At 35.7% G+C, this 19,417-nt stretch overlaps 2 protein-coding genes across 7 annotated transcripts in view; both read left to right on the top strand.

Moving 5' to 3' along the window:
- Nucleotides 1-9,898, top strand: part of smarcad1b (SNF2 related chromatin remodeling ATPase with DExD box 1b) — a 35,007-nt gene extending 25,109 nt beyond the window's left edge. For 3 of the 4 annotated variants that reach the window (XM_686544.10, XM_005155635.6, XM_073914076.1), the window contains exons 19-23: nt 2,231-2,419; nt 2,693-2,811; nt 6,861-7,043; nt 9,532-9,641; nt 9,734-9,898. In XM_686544.10, coding sequence (XP_691636.5) covers nt 2,231-2,419; nt 2,693-2,811; nt 6,861-7,043; nt 9,532-9,641; nt 9,734-9,795 — 663 coding nt within the window. In that variant the 3' untranslated portion in view covers nt 9,796-9,898. The remainder of the gene's footprint in view (nt 1-2,230; nt 2,420-2,692; nt 2,812-6,860; nt 7,044-9,531; nt 9,642-9,733) is intronic. The other variant, NM_001353868.1, reaches the window with a different exon arrangement.
- A 2,016-nt stretch (nt 9,899-11,914) lies between these two features.
- Nucleotides 11,915-19,417, top strand: part of ska1 (spindle and kinetochore associated complex subunit 1) — a 7,616-nt gene continuing 113 nt past the window's right edge. The window contains exons 1-7 of one of the 3 annotated variants that reach the window (XM_005155627.5): nt 11,915-11,989; nt 12,595-12,684; nt 13,296-13,420; nt 15,825-15,928; nt 16,099-16,239; nt 18,379-18,548; nt 18,817-19,417. The exon at nt 18,817-19,417 is cut by the window's right edge and continues 113 nt beyond it. In XM_005155627.5, coding sequence (XP_005155684.1) covers nt 12,597-12,684; nt 13,296-13,420; nt 15,825-15,928; nt 16,099-16,239; nt 18,379-18,548; nt 18,817-18,965 — 777 coding nt within the window. In that variant the 5' untranslated portion in view covers nt 11,915-11,989; nt 12,595-12,596 and the 3' untranslated portion in view covers nt 18,966-19,417. Of the gene's footprint in view, nt 12,418-12,566; nt 12,685-13,295; nt 13,421-15,824; nt 15,929-16,098; nt 16,240-18,378; nt 18,549-18,816 lie in introns of those variants that run through there. The other 2 variants (XM_073913789.1, NM_001002592.1) reach the window with 2 other exon arrangements.

Genomic DNA, 19,417 nt, shown 5'->3' with positions numbered 1-19,417 from the left:
GGTTTATTCAGCCCAAGAACCATTTATTTCTGCAGGGAGAGGCATGCGTTTTAAGCCTAGTTTAGGAGACATTTTTCTAGAGTAGATTATGCCTCGAAACTAGGTCACCGTGGAAGATACAGTTTTACAGAAAATAGAAGAAAAGAAATTATTTATGATTATTAATATTATACAACAATAATCACATTTGAGCAACAGTATAAAATATTATAATTCATGACTTATTGGATGGTTATTTTTAAATATTAACACCAACAAGTAAAAATAATTGTTATAATTTATATTAAAGGTGCAGTAGGTGATCTGCCACAATGCTAAGTGGTTAGCATAATAATAAACACAGTCCCTCCCCTGCCGTCCAAAGCCATGCCTCCATGAACACGCACATCAAAGATGACCACAGACAACCCACTAGATCATGTCATTCGCCAGTTAGAAAACTTTAGAGTACTTTATAATACTGCAATTAAATCTAGCACGTTTTCAGTTGTGTAAGTGGCCAGCAAAACTTGTCGTAATGTGCAATATTTCATGCATGCAAGGGTCACTTATGCACTTTGTCCTAAAGCCACTACTGTATGCTTAGTGGTTGGCCATGGCGTGCAGAAATTACACTTATTACTAAGCCATACTTACATGCTATCTCAGATGAATATTCAAAGTAGCATGATAAACAATATAGAGAGCGCATCACAGGATGTCATTGTTCAAAAATGTACCAATGTGATGTGAATATAAAGCCAATTTCAGCTCAGTAAAGCAGGCTTGGCGGAGTAGTGCTATTGACTTATGTTTTGTTGTTAAATTAAGATTTCAGTGGCTGAACAACACTTCTGTGCATATAATCCATTCATAACACAACAAAATCAGCTTTGCGTGACTAAAATAGTTTTAAAACATAACATGACCTGTCTAAAAGAAAATACTTTAGCCATGGTGTCATCCTTCCTCCAGCCTGCAAAAGTAACTCCTGTGCTAATGGCGGATTTGCGTGAACAGGTGCGCAAATCTACAAAACTACATTTGTTGACAGACAGTTTTGATTTACTTATCAAAATTATGGAATTGTCGGGCCGACAAATTTGAATTGGAAGAACATGTTTTAGTTTTATACCTTATTCAAAATATAAAAGTACATATAAATACATTTTAATCATACACTTTAATCATTACTATTGGAATGTGAAGAGACTTTAAACGAGCACATCAAAAAAAGTTTTGGAGACAATCACCTACTACACCTTTAATATTATTATTAGTAATAATAGTAGTATTTAATCAATGATAATTTAATCAATTGCAAAGCAGTACAGGTCTCCAAACAAGTGTAGCAGAAAATACCAAAAAAATAATGTCAAATATATACCATTTATACTTATTATATTACTATTTATTGTGTTTACCTAAGGATTGCTCGTGAAGCTTATTTCTGGTCACATTAGTCCAGCTGTAGATCAAACAATTATTCATTTAATAATAATAAATAAAATAATAATAATAATAATAATAAAATAAATTATTAGAATAAATTTTAAAAATAACAATAATAATAATTAACAATAATTAAAAGCTGTGCGTAACGAAGATCTCTGATCAACATGTTGCCATTTTATTCTGTAAAAATATCACTGAAAAGCACTATTCATTCATTAATTTTCCTTCGGCTTAGTTCTTTATTTATCAGGGGTCAGCACAGCGGATTGAATAAATAAATAATAAATAAGGGGCGTCACGGTGGCGCAGTGGGAAGCACGATTGCCCCACAGCAAGAAGGTCGCTGTTTTGAGTCCCAGCAGAGTCAGTGCTGGATAAGTTGGTGGTTCATTCCGCTGTGGCGACCCCTGATGAATAAGGGGATTAAGCCATAAAGACAATGATAAAATTCTAAAAAATAACAATAATGAAGTATATATTATTGTATCAAGATTAAAAGCTGTGCGTAACGAAGATCTCTAATCAACATGTTGCCATTTTATTATGGAAAAAAAATAAGTGAAAAGCACTAGGATAAATCCAGTTTAATTTCATGGAGTAAAAAAGAATGAATAAATAAATAATAAATAAGTTCAAAGAAAAATTGCTCAATCTAGATGTAGTGTTTCATACAGAACTGCAGCAGGGAATGAGCAGCTGATATTTATTTTCTGATATTTATATCTATTGTCCTGTTTTGTTAATTGTGTGTCTTCTACCTATAAAGTCATTGTGTTAATGGGCTGAAATGTTCCAGGAGCCGAGTCACCGTGATGCAGATCCCGCTCTCATCAAAGAGGATATGGAAGTGCTCTCAGACTTTGAGTTACACCGCCTCTGTCAGCAGTATTCAGCACTGCACGAATACCAGCTCAACACAGACGTACTGCTGGACTCGGGCAAGCTCAGCCTCCTCACACAGCTGCTGAACTCCCTGAAGGAAAAGGTTGGGGAAAACAGATTCTGTTATGTTCCGCAGACCAAATTACATTTTCAACAACTCCTCCGAGTATAATGAGTTATTTAACTGCAGAGAAATATACTGAGTTCCAAATTACTGCATACTGTCAAAAACAGAAGCAGGGCATATAGGTTTTTGACTTTCTCATTTGGAACAAAAGTAGATGTTTTGTAGAATGTTTCTCATTTCCACATAGTAAACTGATCTTCATGTTGTCAGATTATAGTGTAGTCACATTCACTGTTTTATTCCACGCAGGGTGACCGAGTGGTGCTGTTTAGCCAGTTCACAATGATGCTTGACATTCTGGAAGTGTTTCTTAGACACCATAAGCACAGATACAACCGACTGGATGGTTCAACCCCCATGAGTGACAGGTAAACACATTTATTTTTGCAGTATTGCTGAGGATTCACCTCATGTGCAATCGATATCAGCTACACTGATGAGCCAAAAACGTCATTAGCAGTCACAGGTGAAGCAAATATCATCGATCACCTGCTAATAAGGCTGCATATTAGGCTCTGGATGGATTTAGATGGTAAGCAATCAATCAGTTCTTGTAATAAGCATATTGGATGCAGGAGAAGGGAGATCTGAGGGTTAAATTGTTATGGTAAAGTATCTCTGTAGTGTTTAGGCTTGGTTGCTGCCGGTTAGCGGTGGTCTGAGGAAGACCAAAGGTGTTGGGCTTCCAAGGCTTACTTATGCGAAAAAGGTAAAAAAGACCATTTCTGTCTGGTCCTGACCAACAGAAGGCCTAATGCTGCACGAGTCACACATTTTATTGACTGTTATGGAATTATGTGTCACAGCACTGTTTATCACACGTGTATTACTGTCTGCTGCAAACTGAGGAGTATCTATAAAGGCTTTTGAACTGGGTAGTTATAGGAACTCATTTATAGGATCTAACCACCAGACCCAGTTTCCATAGAATAAATTTCCCCAGATCATTTTCCTGGGTGCATTTGCACTAACAATAGGGGAACTGTGAAAGACACTGTGGTCAAAGCTGGGAAAATGTTTGTCCAGTTCAAAAGCCTCTTAAGATGAGACGTGTGCACTTACAATGGGCACACAAGTGTTGTATCTGGACCAGGAAACACTGTAAGAACACTTCACTCAGTGTGATTTTCTGCTGGGAAATCTTCACAATAAATTCCCAAAATGGCGAATACTGCCTAGTTACATTGTTACAAACCCATTAGTGGTGTTTCTTGGAGGAAGTTGGCTCTTTCTGTAGGATCATGCTATCTGCACAGCATTACATTACATCATTTCATCCTTCTGGAATGATTTTGTTTGAAGAGCATAATTAAAAGTTAAAGTTATGTCCTGGCCTTCAAATTCTTCAGATCTCAATTCAGTTAGACCAACAAGTTTGAACCACACCAGCTCCACCCAGCCTCCAGGACTCCATCTAAAGTCTGAAACGAACATGGCTGTTGTTATTTGGGCATGCGCCAGTGGTGTACCGAATCACAAATCTCATGGTTCAGATCTCATCATGATTTTTAGAGCGTACTCTCACTATGTACAATTGTCTTGAACCGGGCCAAAGCACGATTGTCCCCCCCCTCCCGTCTCCCTCGATGGCCCGCACTCACATTACATTCGGGCCTGGGCGCGATTACGTCATTGATGCTGCGCTGTTCAGTAAGTGCTTTCGCTCAGCACAATGGAGATTTCTATAGTTTTATCGTTTAAGTCATTTGATATGCAGTGACACGCAGTCAAATATTTAACCGAAAAGATCAGCCACTTTTGACGCTCATAAACAACCATAAAGTCCTCGTGCTGCAGGAATTATGAGGTTCCAGAGACTATCTAATTAAGAGGTGCGCAGCTATCATGCAGCGAGGGGTTTGCCTTAAAAGTCACGCTTCGCTTTCAATTTCAGGCTCAGGCACGTTTTGCACTCACACACAAGCGTACCGCGCCAAAGCCCAAGCGAACCGCGCTGAGCCTGAATCACTCATACTTCTCAATCCGGGAAACGGGCCTGGGCACGGTTCGGATAGCATAGTGTGAGTAGGCTTTTAGTCACAGATCGGACCATTTTTTGGATCAGCCAAAAAAGGGAGGAGAAAAATGTAATTTGCTTTCCATTTATTACAGAAACAGTACTGCAAGACACTTTTAACTAACAGAACTTAGAACCTGTAATTTTATTAAAAATAAAATGAAGAAATAGTCAGCTAAATAAAAATAAACTAAAATATTCAGTAATGTGAAAAATTCACTGTTACTACAACTACTGTTGCTGATAATGCTAACTATAAACATTTTACATTATAATTTGTACAAGCCATATTTATTTTTAGTCTTAGTTTGAATAAATGATTCAGTAATTCACATATAAAACTTGATGTTTCATTGATAGATTTATTCAGTGGCATATTTTTGATGGCTGGTTGTCACCACTTATTGGTCATATAATGTAACTGCTGTCTACAACTTTCATTTTTGAGCACCAAGTAAAATGCATATGATAGTGATTTTAAACTTTACCATAAACATCAGTGGTTATAGCTAAACTGTAGACTGTTATTACCGTACTTCTGTGTTATTTGATTGTTTCATCAACTTCATAACTAACTCAAAAGACTAAAGACTAAAACTTTTTTTTTATTTTTGCGCTTTTCAAATACAGATTTGAATGCAGTAATATGTAAATCACTATCTTTTATAATTTATGTTGCATGGGTGTTGAGACCCAATCTTTTAAGGATTAATCATGCAGCTTACACTAAATGCATTGATGCAGGTTAAACAAGTAGTGACAGAAAACACCTTTAATAACCTAAGAAACCCACCACATGCTGAATAACCTACCACTAGTTCTTCCGTCATCATTATATTTTACAGGAAAACCTAAATGCTTTCATAAAAATGATTTGATTGAAGTGAGAGGGGATCTCTGCGATCGTTACAAATTTAAGATTAATCTACAAGTAAAATAAATGTCTCTTTCTGCATGTCATGTTTGTTCCGGACGACGGTTTGTGGTTCGTACAAATCAGGGATCAATCATGATCCGTTACACTCCTAGCATGCTCTCATTCATATAGCATCATTTCTGTGATACTGTACAACAGTAATTACGATCTTTACATTACCGTTAGGGATAGGTTTAGGTTTAGAGTAGGGGCAAATGCCACTAAAACACAGTGTAATTGGTAATTTAATAAATAATATAAAGAAATCATGCTGTTGTAGCAGCACACAAAGGACCAACAGCATATTAGGCATGTTTTGGCTCATCAGTGTATGTCCTTCTATCATTGGCCTATTCATTGGCCTAAGTCTAGACTCATGACAGTGGTAATGTTAGCAGATTTGTGACGAGGCAGAACTGATGCTCCTCGTGTCATAAATCAAGGATCGAGTCTCCTTCACTGACAAAGCGTTCTCCAACCATGTCCTTTGTCTGTTTTGGAGTCACAGAAACACACAATAGCCTGCTCAATCTAGCCAAGAATCAAAATTTAGACAGGAACAAAATGTTTGTGAGTGAGTTTTTGTGTTATGATTAAGGTAGCTGTTCTGTTTGCTGTTTTGACCTTGAATTTAAAGGAATTGTTCTCCAAAAAATGAACATTCTGTCATCATTTACTCACTCGTTCAAAATGTATTTTAATTTCTTTCTTCGTTTGAACACAAAAGAACATATTTTGTCAAATGCTGATATCTCACACACACTGACTGAGTTCAATGGTAATGTTTTTTTCTATGGAACTATGGAATTTAATGGGTGCAAGCAACCAGCATTCTTCGAAATATCTTCTTTTGTGCTCAAAATAAGAAAGAAAATCATAAAGGTTTAAAACCACATAAGAGAGATTAAATAATGAGGTAATTAAAATTTTGGGGTGAGCTAACCCTTTAATGGATAAATGGATGCTATAATTGTTTAGTATTTGGTTATCAAATTATTATAATATATTACTACTATGTAAGTTTTATTTAATTTATTGATAGAATGCATTAAAATATAAAATGTGATTACAATTAAAAATTAGTTTTATTTATGTTATCATCTATAGTCATTTTTAAAATAGATGAAACCCATTAAATATCCAATATTGATTTGCATACATTTTTAAAAAGCTAAGGAATTGGCTAATAAACAATACAGCACCAATATATTGAGTGTTGTGATATTCACCTAAATTATTACTGTGGTAATAACAAAAATTGAACTACGACAAAAATTCAAAATAACCCAGCAAACATAAATCTGTTTTATTAATGCTGTTCAACATCCAGTTCTCCCATTATCGTGTTCTTTGCAGAAGCACTTAACCTCATGATCCACTGGGACTTTTGCAACTGTTAGCATCCTGTAAATCACTTCAGATGAAAATCTAAATGCTAATTAAGTGAATGGACAGTAACTGTAAATCTCATCGGGCTTTTACAGAATTGGGCTGATTGACCAGTTCAACACAGACCAGGATATATTTGTGTTCCTGCTGTCCACCAGAGCCGGAGGGCTGGGCATTAACTTGACTTCAGCCAATGTGGTCATCCTTCACGATATCGACTGCAACCCTTACAATGACAAACAGGCAGAGGGCCGCTGTCACCGGGTCGGACAAACCAAGTAAGAGACGCAGAACACAGTACAGTTTTTTTCATTCTCATATTACATTACTACCCTAAACCTGGAAAAGCAGAAGTAATCTAGATTACGTAATCAGATTCCAAAAAGCAAGTATGTTTAATTAGAGTAAGCTACTTTTTAAATACTTGTAATCAGACTACATTTATTTTTGATGGATTGCCTGATTGCATTTTACACAGTGCCAGTAATTCATTCAAAATTAATTAATTCTCCATATTGTTCTCTGTTTTTAAAGGGATAGTTCACCCAAAACTGAAATATTCTGTCATTATTTTTTCACTCTTACCTTGTTACAAACCTATTTGACTTTATTTCTTCTGTTGAACTCAAAGGAAGATATTTTGAAGGAAACTGGAAACCTGTAACCATTGACTTCCATAATACTTGTTTTCCCTGCTATGATTATCAGTGGTTACGGGTTTCTAACATTTTTCAAAATATCTTGATTTGTGTTCAACAGAAACTCTTAAAGGACAGTATATTGTGAGTCAATTAAAATGTTTAGATCAGGGGTGTCAAACTCAATTCCTGGAGGGCCGAAGCCCTGCACAGTTTAGTTCCAACTCACTTACCTGTAGGTTTCAAACAAGCCTGAAGGACTCAATTAGTTTGATCAGGTGTGTTTAATTAGGGTTGGAACTAAACTGTGCAGAGCTGCGGCCCTTTTGGAACGGAGTTTGACACCTGTGCTTTAGATGAACTGTCCTTTTACAGGGTGTCCGCTGAGTCTAAAAAAGTATTAAAAGTTGATAAATCAATTATGTAAATATTAAGGCCCTTAAAAAGTATTAAAGACTTTGAAAGGCTTTTATGAGGTCTTAAATTTTGTTCAAGCATTGTTCAAAGTGTTTGACTCCAAAAAAACATAAATATATGGATTTACCTCGATCTAAGTGATTGGTTTGGGCCGGGCGCGGCCAAGCTTCTCTGTCCGGGTGAATTCATGTAATTTGCGACAATGTGGGAAGGTGATAGTCTCCCCGTATAGTGAAACAGACAGCAAAATTGGAAAATGTAAGTTTGCGTACTCAGGGTTGGAGCAAGACGAGTTTAAACAGTGGCTGAAGCCAGTTGCTGAAAACAATCGCGTCATTTATTCTTTCAAGCTTTGTTTCTTCTGAGCTTATCTGAGTTCTGTTTCGTTGATTTATTTAACTACAGCTGTTTATGAACAACTGTTTATTAAGGTAAAGGTTTGATACTTACTAAAACTTGAAATGGCAATGAGGTCTTAAAATATTTTGTGAAGGTCTTTAAAAAGTCTTAAAAAGATATTGAAATTACCTTTAGGATTCCCTGCAAATAGCCTATTTTATTGTTTGTTTTTTATAATAAACCTGTTTCTTATACACATATGTGACTCTTCATGTTTTTATTGGTGGAGTGGAGCAAAAAAAAAAAAACACCTACAAGAAATTATGTAATAGTAACAAGGGTTGTTTGATCTCTAGATTTATTGTTTGATGGCTTTATTGGATTCTGTCATTTGCACTTCTATAGTGTTTTTGAATAAATATTTGATGTAACAGAGACATTGCTGCAAATTTCATGTTTATTATATGGCTTTAGTAATATTGTGGGTTTAGTAGATTTACTTAATTTGAAGTAAATGTTTTAAAACCAGAGGTTGTATAAGATAAATAAGATATTTTGTTTTATTTAGTGTTACTGTCAGCAAAGTATGGGCTGTTAGTAATGAAGTATTAACTTTCCATATATTGCTCTTTTAAAATAAGCTGTTCTTGATCTTGTTAGCGATTAAGAATGGAATAATTGTTTTACTTTTATATCTGTCAAAATAATACAACATTATCCTACTTCTATATACAGTATGTGACATCAGCTAAGTGTTAGCACAATCTGAACGTAATCCAAACGTCACCATAAATGAGTAATCTAAGAGATTATAATACAGACTACAAATGTAAAACTAGTCATAAACTACTTGTAATCAGACTACAGTTACTTTTGTATGAATTACCTAATTACATAATATTACATAATTTGAACACAATTCATTTATTATTTTTTAAAAATGTATATTTATAAATAGTAATATCCTGTCAATTAATGTGACATCCACGAAGTTTAGCACAATCTAAATGTAATCCAAAAGTAGTCTGATTTTATTGCCATATACATGTAATCCAGGACAGTGTTTCTCAACCACGTTCCTGGAGGACCACAAGCTCTGCACATTTTCCATTTCTCCTTAATCCAACACATCTGATTTAGATCGTCAGCCCATTAGCAGAGATTAAAAGACTTGAAATGGGTGTGACAAACAAAAGAGACATCTAAAACCTGCAGTGTTGGTGGTCCTCCAGGAACGTGGTTGAGAAACACTGAGCTAGATTATATCACTGACTACAAATTTTGTTGTGTAATTTGTCATCTGTAACTGTTTAGAATTCATGAGTAATCCACCCATCTCTGACCTCATCTGACTGCATTTGTTCCGTTTAAGGACCGTGAAGGTGATCAAGCTGATAAGTAAGGACTCCATAGAGGACACCATGCTTCGAATTGGAGAAAGAAAACTCAAACTAGAGCAGGAAATGACCGCAACTCAGGACGGTGAGAACACTAATAAAGCTGACAGGGATTTTATTTACCTGACCTATGTTTTTCTTTTGTACTGTGAATACAGATATGCTTGTTTCTTTCAGGCGAAGAAGACACATTACCTGATGATATGACCACGCTGCTCAAAGCTTCTCTCGGGCTCTGAAAGTTGGTCCAGGAGTAAAGCTTGTTGTGATACTATGACTGAATCTGAAAGAAAAAGTACTGTAGCACAATAAAATCTGGTTTTCCTACACCACCTGCAGAAATATGCGATTCAAATGAGCTGATTTGTTTACATTTCTACTGTTCATTGCAAAAGATGATGTAATATTGTATGTGTGTTGATGGTGCTTGTATTTGTGAAGGTTTAAATCTGCAGTTGTTTGGTTAAAAAAGTCTGTTTTTCAAAGATATTTGGGGGGGGGATTAAAATATTTGTTTATTTGCTCTTTTAGTCTGAGATGGTTACAATTTTGCTCTGGGTTTTGGCTTTTAAGATTGAGTTTTCTCAATCAGAGGTTGGTGTGGTATCTTTACCAGTCTGGAAATTCTACAAGAATACACTGACTTCCATGGGCCTGGTTAACAAACCTGGCATCAGAAAGGGGTAGAAATGCGATTTAAGTGACTCTGAATGTGGCACTGGTTTTGAAACTATATGGCTTTTCTGAGTATGTCAAAATCTGATCTGCTGGGATTTTCATATAGTCATGTTTGGGATTGTATGAGAAAAGAGAAAAAATCCATTGAGTGGGAATTCTGTGAGGAAATGAGAATGAGCCGAGTGCTTTAAACTCCAAGAAGGCAACATAACTCAAATACAACCAAGGTCTGCGATAATAATAAACAGGCCAGTGTAGTAGTTATTTATATTATATTAAAATAAAGTATCATATTATGGTTTAAGGACCTTGTAATATTTTAGGAGCAGACATAAAATGGGATTTAGTCTTTAAAAATGAATGCGATATGTATACTTCACATATACACTACCTGGCAAATTCTTGTTGCCGCCAAGTTTTAGGAACAACAAATAATAACTTGACTTTTAGTTGATCATTAGATATCAGAAGTGGCTTATTTGAAAGGCAAATGCCTTTAGATTACACTTATTTTACCAAAATAAGATATGATCATGCTTTGATTTTTAATGATCTAATTAGGACAGTGAGTTCTGACTTTGCTCAAACAAAAGTTTTGTCACTAAGCAGAAATAATGTTCAGTATAAATTATAAAGTCACGGTGCAGTGGAAAAATAATTAATATTATGTATGACTCCCATGAGATTGGGGGACTGCATCCGTACATCTCTGCAATGACTCAAATAACTTCTTAATAAAATCATCTGGAATGGCAAAGAAAACATTCTTGCGGGACTCCCGGAGTTCATCAAGATTCTTTGGATTCATCTTCAATACCTCCTCCATCTTACCTCAGGCATGCTCAATAATGTTCATGTCTGGTGACTGGGCTGGCCAATCTTGGAGCAACTTGACCTTCTTTGCTTTCAGGAACTTTGATGTGGAGGCTGAAGTATGATAAGGAGCACTATCCTGCTGAATAATTTGCCTTCTCCTGTGGTTTGTAATGTAATGGGCATCACAAATGTCTTGATACCTCAGGCGGTTGATGTTGCCACTCTGCAGATCTCTCACACTCCATTATACTGAATCTAACCTCGAACCATAATTTGTCCTTCACCAAACGTGACTGATTTCTGTGAGAATCTTGGTTCCATGCGGGTTCCAGTAGGTAGCCTATTCTGCAGTATTTGTGATGATTGGGATGCAGTTCAACAGGTTCATCTGAAAAATCTACCTTCTGCCACTTTTCCAAATAATCAACTAGAAGTCAAGTTATTATTTGTTGCTCTTACAACTAAGATCAAGGACACTTTTGTCAGGTAGTGTACAGTCCTTCATATATTACATAACATACACAATAATAATAATAACAACAATTTATTGTATTTATTGTTACAATTACATAGCCGCAGTCTAACTGTTTTAGACATTTTGAAGGAGGAAGCGTATGTATTAAAAAGTAGTGCTAAACAAATTACGTCTCTGTTGGAGTTCATTAAAAAATCATCTCATGAACAAACTCAGTAAAAGGAGTAATATTTTTTAGGTACAATCACCTGTTAAATCAAGATAGAGATAGTGTTAGAAATACAATAAAATGCTAAAATCAACTTCGAAAAGTAATTATCGAAACCAAAATATCTCTGACGAAACTGCATTGTCGAATCACAAGGTGTCTTCTGCGCATGCGTTTGTTTAAACATTGGCGCCTGTTAGTGCGATCAACATTCATTCATCACTTTCTGTATTAACACGACCGATAAAAACATCAGGTAAACAATCTTTGTGGTTTCCTAACGAATAGCGTAGTTGCGTTGTCCAGTTTTAGATTAAAGACGACACAAAACGTATTTTAAAATGCAAGTATCAACCGTTTTAAATTTGTTGAAAAAGTTTGAGACGCATATTTTTGTCACTAAAAAGACAAGATGGATACTTTTAACGGCGTTTTATGTGTGCTCTACGTGTCTTCCTTTCCCTGACAATCGCTACATTTATTGTTGTTGTTGTGATTGTTGCAGCTGTTGTTGCTGCTGTGCTCTTTCTGTAATGGTGTAGCATCACGTTATACGTCATTATGGGTAAAAAAAACTAAATGACTAAATCTTGCCGTCTGTTTATTTAAACATATAATTAACCCTAGTATTAAAGTATAGACGACTGTCAGACGAGTTCTGTACAAATAACAAGATTAAAACAGGTGATGCTCAGAAAGGACTAAAATATGTAACGTTAGCATTTTTTATGTAAGACGTGTTGCTATAGATGGAGCGTTACTATTGGTATCTGGCTTGTTGCTAAGTAAATGACTTGCATGTTTTGTACTTGAATATGTGCTGTTGCTGAACTGTAATCTTTTAATGTTTTCTCTCTAAAGAGATGAATCACTGCGAGCTTGAAGAAGTGACACAACATATCAACAACAAAATTTCCATGATCAAAAGACTCCTGGAGCTTCGAGCTGTTGGTATGTTGTTGCATTTACTACACCTGTTACAAGACAGAATTAAATATATTTTGAAATATTTTAAGTTTTTTTAATTTATTTAGACCACACTCCTAATTACTTTATCATTTAACCAAAAACGAACCTCCCAAAATAAAGTTTTCCTAGTTAAATTAGCTAATTATGCTATGCTATCAATCAGTGTAATTTTCTCAAGTTTGAAAATGAGCTGCTTTATTTATTGCAAAACCCTCATGGCCAGCAAAAGTCGATTAACTGGTGTAAAAATCCACAATTTTTAGCTTTAATATAATTTATATTACAATAATAAAAAATAAGCATTTATCAGCTAATACTAATATGTCCTCGGATATATTGTAAATCATCAATATAGCTATTTTAAGTGTTGGTCACAGAGACGTGTGTACACCACACTGCTGACATATTACCCAATCAAAACACCATCAGAGAAGCACTATTTATAGGTTTCGATTTCAGTCAATGATTCTGTTTTGACCAGTTTTGTTTAACTTGTAAATCTAAAACATTAAATTCACTCAACTTACTTTTTGTTATTATAAAATATCTGCCTAATTGCTGGTGTGATTATTTACACTGTGTGTGCTTTTTAGCAAAAGATCCAGACAAACGTGGGACTCTTCTCAAAATTGGGCAAGAAGTCAGTGCCATAAATGAGCTTCTTGATCGCTTTGAGAAATATGTGGGCAAGCAAAGAGACTTGCTGAAGCATTTGAAGGTGTGATATTTTCTTTAATATGTATTTTTAATTACTATTTGGCAAGAACAACTGCAATTTACTCAAAATCAATCAATTTGCTTCACAATATGTTTGTTCATTCATAGAGGTTTTTGGATTTTGAAGTTTTCATAATTTTTCCAAACACAACACATGGGTTTGTTTGTTTTTTAAATTGTGGGAACATTCCATAAGTTTCAATTGTTTTTATACTGTGGCTGTATTTTTATGGCCATACTGTATCCCTAAAACCAACCCTCACAGGAAACTGTTAAGTTTTCTTGGGCGGGCCACCCAGGTATATTATCGGCCGTCCAAGTATATTTAGTGACTCTTTTTTTATTATTATTATTTATTATTTTTATTTTTTTACTATTATTACCATCCTTGTACACTTTTTAAATCTGTTCATTATAAACAAACATCCGCAAGCAATTAAATAGTGGAAAATATTCTCTCTTTTACCCGTTTTATACTGCTCATTCTGTGTGAGAGAGACCAGTCAACACTACTACAGACAGCCCCACGTGCTCTGCAAACCCGCAGAGACCCACACCTTTTAGCGTCCAGCCGGGGAAACTTTCGCTTTCGTTTTTTAAGCTGTCGTTAGTTTTTTGCGCACAGTTGCAAGAGCGAGAGAGACATTAAATAATTCATTCTTTAATCTAAATGACTCCGAAAAACTTTACTAAATACATCTAAATTGGCTGCAGAATATTTGTACAGCGTTAGAAATGGGTAATCAACTCATTTGTTTATTTAAATTATCTTCAGGTTTTATTATTGCAATTATTATAATTTCAGAGACTAATTTGATGATATCGATATATTGCATATTTTATACATCTAAAATGATCTAGCAATACTGTAGAACATGTCATGCCAATAAAGCAACCTGAACTTGAATGATAAAGAAGCAGATTTTACCTGTTAGTGAGTGCACATGGCTCCTAAATAGCATAAAAGAGAAATAGTGTGTTTTTAATTTATTTAAAGTCTTTTTTAACTTTAACCCATTGAAAAGAAAGTTTAAAACAGATAGTAATAAAAATTGTGTTAAAAATCTAATTATGTTTTGTTTGTCGCATAGATAGTACAATTCACCATATTCTTGTCATACCTGTGTAATAACCATGTCATTATACACATTTGTGTCTTGATATGTCATAAATACACACAGAAACACACATTTGTATGTATCAGCTTTAATTAATTTTTATATTACAATAACATAAAATAACTCCGGTTTCCCTTTAACAAAGACATGCGCTATAGGTGAATTGGGTAAGCTAAAATGTCCATAATGTATGTGTGTGAATGAGTGTGTATGGATGGATGTTTCCCAGTGATGGGTTGCGGCTGGAAGGGCATCCGCTGCTTAAAACATATGTTGGAAAGGTTGGCAGTAGGCTTGGGCGGTATCCAAATTTTGATACCGTCAAACCGCCTCCATATTTTACCCCGGTATCCGGTATTACCGGCGTAATAAAAAAAAATATGACGTAAGGCTCAGACAGCGTCACCAAACTGTTGGCTTAAGCCTAAACCATTCAGAAACTGAATACCTTCTATGCGACCTTAGGCTCGCGGTCAGAGAGAGAGAGAGAGAGAGAGAGAGAGAGAGCAAAGCGACGCACAGCACCTCTCTCTCTCTCTCTCCCTTTTACACACACACACACACACACATCTCTCCCGCGATTTATTCAGAAATTTACTCCCACACCGTAAGAAATCTGGCCGGCTCCCGCGGAACAGCAGTTATACCCGATAGGTCCCGAGTCCGACAGGTACATTTTGATTGACAGCTTTATATAGCCCAAACCCGTTCACAGCCTACATTAAAATGTGCTCATGCACACAGCTCTAATGCATTTTTTTCAAGAATGAGTCATTTATATGTTTTAACATCATTTATTCGTAACAAGCGTAGACTATAGGCCACTTGAAAGTTGGAACAAAGAAATAAAATAAGTCCTACCGCTGTAACATCGTAACATCTCAGCACTCTATAGGTCTAGGTACACTTAGCCTTTAAATTAGCCTACACACTAATGAAAAGTAAACTTGCTTAACATGAATGAAAATGAATGAATAACATAAAAATACTTTTACATAAAAAATACTTAATGTAATGGTAGAGTGCATGGGTGCCCAACCCTGTTCCTGGAGATATACCTTCCTGCAGAGTTCAGCTGCAACCTTGATCAAACACACCTGATTTTAATTAGTAAGTGCTCTTTCAAGTTAGTTTAGTTGTATTTGATTAGGGCTAGAGCTAAATTCTGCAGGAAGGTAGACCTCCAGGAGAAGGGTTGAGCACCTCTGTCATTGTGTAAACAAACTCTTAATTGTGCATGTTTCATTTTACTCTATCTTTAATATATATTTTTTATTTTGCCAACAGGATCTAGAAGGTTTTTTTCAGGAGGATGAACAAGATGCCTATCACCTTAAGAACAACACCCCTCCGCACATGCCAAAAAGAGGCCAGCAAGCAGCTCCACAAGGGTATTTCCCTGTTTTTGTGCTTCTTTCCCAACATTACCACTGTGAGATGATGCCTTACTGTGTTTGCTTCATCGTTAAGAAGGCCCACAAATATCTGAAAGCAACATGATCAACACCTCGACCTGTTTGACTGAAACAGATGAGTTTGGCTCTTTGTGTTTTGTCATCAGAGGAGGACAGGTGGCAGTTCAGAGCAGGCAGACAGATGCGCCAGCCGCCCCTCAGGAACAAGGGCCGCCCAGGAAAACTCAGCGCAACCAGATCAAAGAGATGGAGTTCATTACCGTCCCTGAATTTGACAGCATACCACCGTGAGTCCTTCCACATCTTTCTAAACATACACTGGAGAAAACATAGTAAAGGAATGTAAACAATAGCTGTGTTTCAAAACTCAGTGAGCACCTTCCTAGACAGGCTTGTAGGTGGTATCCTGCTGTAAAGGCTTTTTCCTGAGCTACTGTGTTTTGCCCTTCCATAATACATGTGCTCAAAAACAATTGGAAATTCTACATAAAATGGACCATTTTACCAAATATTTATAAATCTTATAAATTGTTTGTTGATTATGGGATGTTGTTAGCTTAGCAATATGTTAGCACCCAACCTAGCAACCTTGGTTCTATAAGAAAATTGGCATTTAAGAGTCCACACTTAGATATTGCTTGATTATATTAGCAGGTTTAGCATGCTATCCCAGGAGAGAACCCTGAGCTCGGAGATAATTGAGCCCAGGGCTCCCGCCTGGTCAATGAACATGTAAGGGGGTTCGAGATTAGGTAGTTCTCAAGAGCTCCTCCTGGTAAAGGGAGGAAAAGGGGGGGATGGGGTGGATGGGTGGATTCTTCAAAAAAAAGATAAAGGAGTAATACTAGTCGGGCTATTTATACTAAGTTTGAAATAATTCAATTAGCTTACTAATGATTACAGGTGAGAGTCCAACCGCGATCAATCATATCACATGCTCCTCGAAACTAGTTTGTGAAACTTCACTTTGTTTTTTTGTCGAGATTTTAGAGAGTTATAAAAGATCAAACCAGTTACCAGACAAAATGTTTTAATAAGAAAACTACAATCCCGCGAAGCATAGCATATTAGATGTTTAAAAAATTAAATATTTAATTTGCTGCATTAATTGTTTGAGGTTGTATATAAAGAAAGAATAAATGTTATGTTTATGTAGAATTTTCATAAATATATATGTATGAGTTGGCACACTTTGCTTGTAGCGACTCTGATTGGTAGAATCTTTACTGCAGCATGATGGGTAATGTTGTTTTTACCTGAATCCTACTTTTAAACATGACTTATTTGTTTTCAGTAATAAGTTAACAGTTCTTTTTTTAATTAAGTTAACAAGTTAACAGTAATAATTTAACAAACTAACAGTATTAAAGAGATAGTTCACCCAAAAAATTATATGTACTCACTATGTACTCACCCTCAAGTGGTTCCTTTATGTGTTTATTTAGTATGTTGAACACTAAAGCAGATATTTTGTAGAAAGCTGATAACCCGAATCCATTGACTTCCACAGTAGGAAACCCAAACAATATAGAGGTCAATGGTTACAGGTTTCCTGCTTTTTTTCTAAATATGTTCTTTAGTGGTTATTAGAATATAGGGCTGCACGATATTGGAAAAATCTGATAATGCGATATTTAATTTTTCTGCTATAAATATTGTGATATGGACACAGTTTCATGAGATAGTTTGAATAGAACTAAATTATAAAAAATGCTTTTTCAATGTTTTGTCTCGTTCCTAGTCCAAGTATGAAAAATTGTTTTGTTTTCAAATTAAGAAGAAATAAGTCAAAATTAGGAGTATTTCCTTAAAACAAGTGAAATTATTGTTTGGGCTACAAACGAGATAAAAATTATTTTTTCCATATTCCATATAAATTCAGTGATTAAATGCAATTCTGTAGCTCCTACTCAACTATAATCCAGACTCAACATTGCATATCTTTGCGATGTGACTATTCCGGATGCGCATATTGTGATATCTATGCTAAAACGATATAATGTGCAGCCCTATTAGAATACATCACTAAAAACTTATAAAGGTTTGAAACAAGGAAAGGATGAGTAAATGGTGAAAAGTTTTTCATTTTTGGGTGAACTATCCCTTTAACTAAAGCATAATGCATTATTTAGCAACTTAGATCTCAGTGTTTTTTGTCATTAATATGTTATTGTTTAATCAGTCAAATTAGTTTTAGCCATTAATGTGGGTTGAGTGTCACAAATTGGTTTATTATGGCGTTTAATCTTAGTTAAGGATAACTGCTGTCCAAAATATCTAAGCAGTAGACAAAAAAAGAGCTTTCTTGGTTTTGAAACAAGAACGCCACAACTGACCAATCAGAATCAAGTATCCTATAGAGCAGTTTAAAATTTGCATGTTGTTTACTGAGTTTCTGTCTTCATCCTCACTTGTTTCTGTCACAGGTACATGAAAGGGCGCGTAACATACGATCAGCTGAACGCAGCAGTACAAAGCATCAACACAGCCGTGACCTCAAAATATAAAATCCTCCATCAGCCAGTCAAGACCCTAAACAACGTGTCTCGCTCGCTCCAGCAGCGCTTTAAAGATCAAGAAACAAAAGACACCAAAGGTATCACAGTTTTATCTGTCTGTCTGTTGCGGAGACGCTGATCAAAGGCTCTTTTTTTTTGACCTCCGTTAGCTCTGCAGTCCATCATCATATTAACAGTCTTGTCATTTTGAGAATTGGTAGTCTGCTGTTTGCTCCAGAAAACTATTAACGCCACAACTGCTGAAATAAGTGCTCTGATTATTGAGGTCGTTTATCTTGGTCTGGTGTTTAATAAGCACTTAAGGGCTGAAAGATATCATCCATCAACCTCCTTTGTCTTCCACAGGTCATTTTTTTGTCGTGGAGCAAGACATCAAAGAGTTTGCCCAGCTGAAGGTGGACAAGCGGTTTGTGGGCATGTTGAACATGTTACGCCACTGCCAGCGTCTGAAGGAGGTCCGAGGCGGTGGTCTTACACGATTCATCTTGTTATAAAGACGCCCACATCCCTGCGTTTAAAAAGCCACTATGGACAAAAGGTTTTCAGTGGAATGAACATCAATGTTTATGTCACCAAAAACAGACCATTTCATACTGGTGGTGTTTCTGCAGAGAAGAGAAACAGAGAAAGGATTTCATGTTTAAATATGCTCTGTTATCTGTCTTGTAACAGAAATGTCAAAATTGACACATAGTTTATTTAAAGTGTTAAAATAAGCTGTAAATGTTTCAGAATTTATGTTTGATGTATAATTTTGTATGTTGGGGAACAAAACCTCATTATTTTGCTGAACAAACTTCTTTCCAATTAATGTCAACAACAGACTTAATTGACTCATAAATTCAAAAGCGCTGTTCTGAAAACCTGTTACTAATTCCCAGCGGTGCCCCATTGTGAATTAGCATTCTGGATTTGGCTTACAAATTGACATTGTGAATTAACGGCC

Source organism: Danio rerio, chromosome 10, assembly GCF_049306965.1.
Source record: "Danio rerio strain Tuebingen ecotype United States chromosome 10, GRCz12tu, whole genome shotgun sequence".
Classification (NCBI taxonomy): Eukaryota; Metazoa; Chordata; class Actinopteri; order Cypriniformes; family Danionidae; genus Danio; species Danio rerio.
Note: the sequence above shows the minus strand (reverse complement) of the source record. Positions and strands in the feature narration are given on the sequence as shown.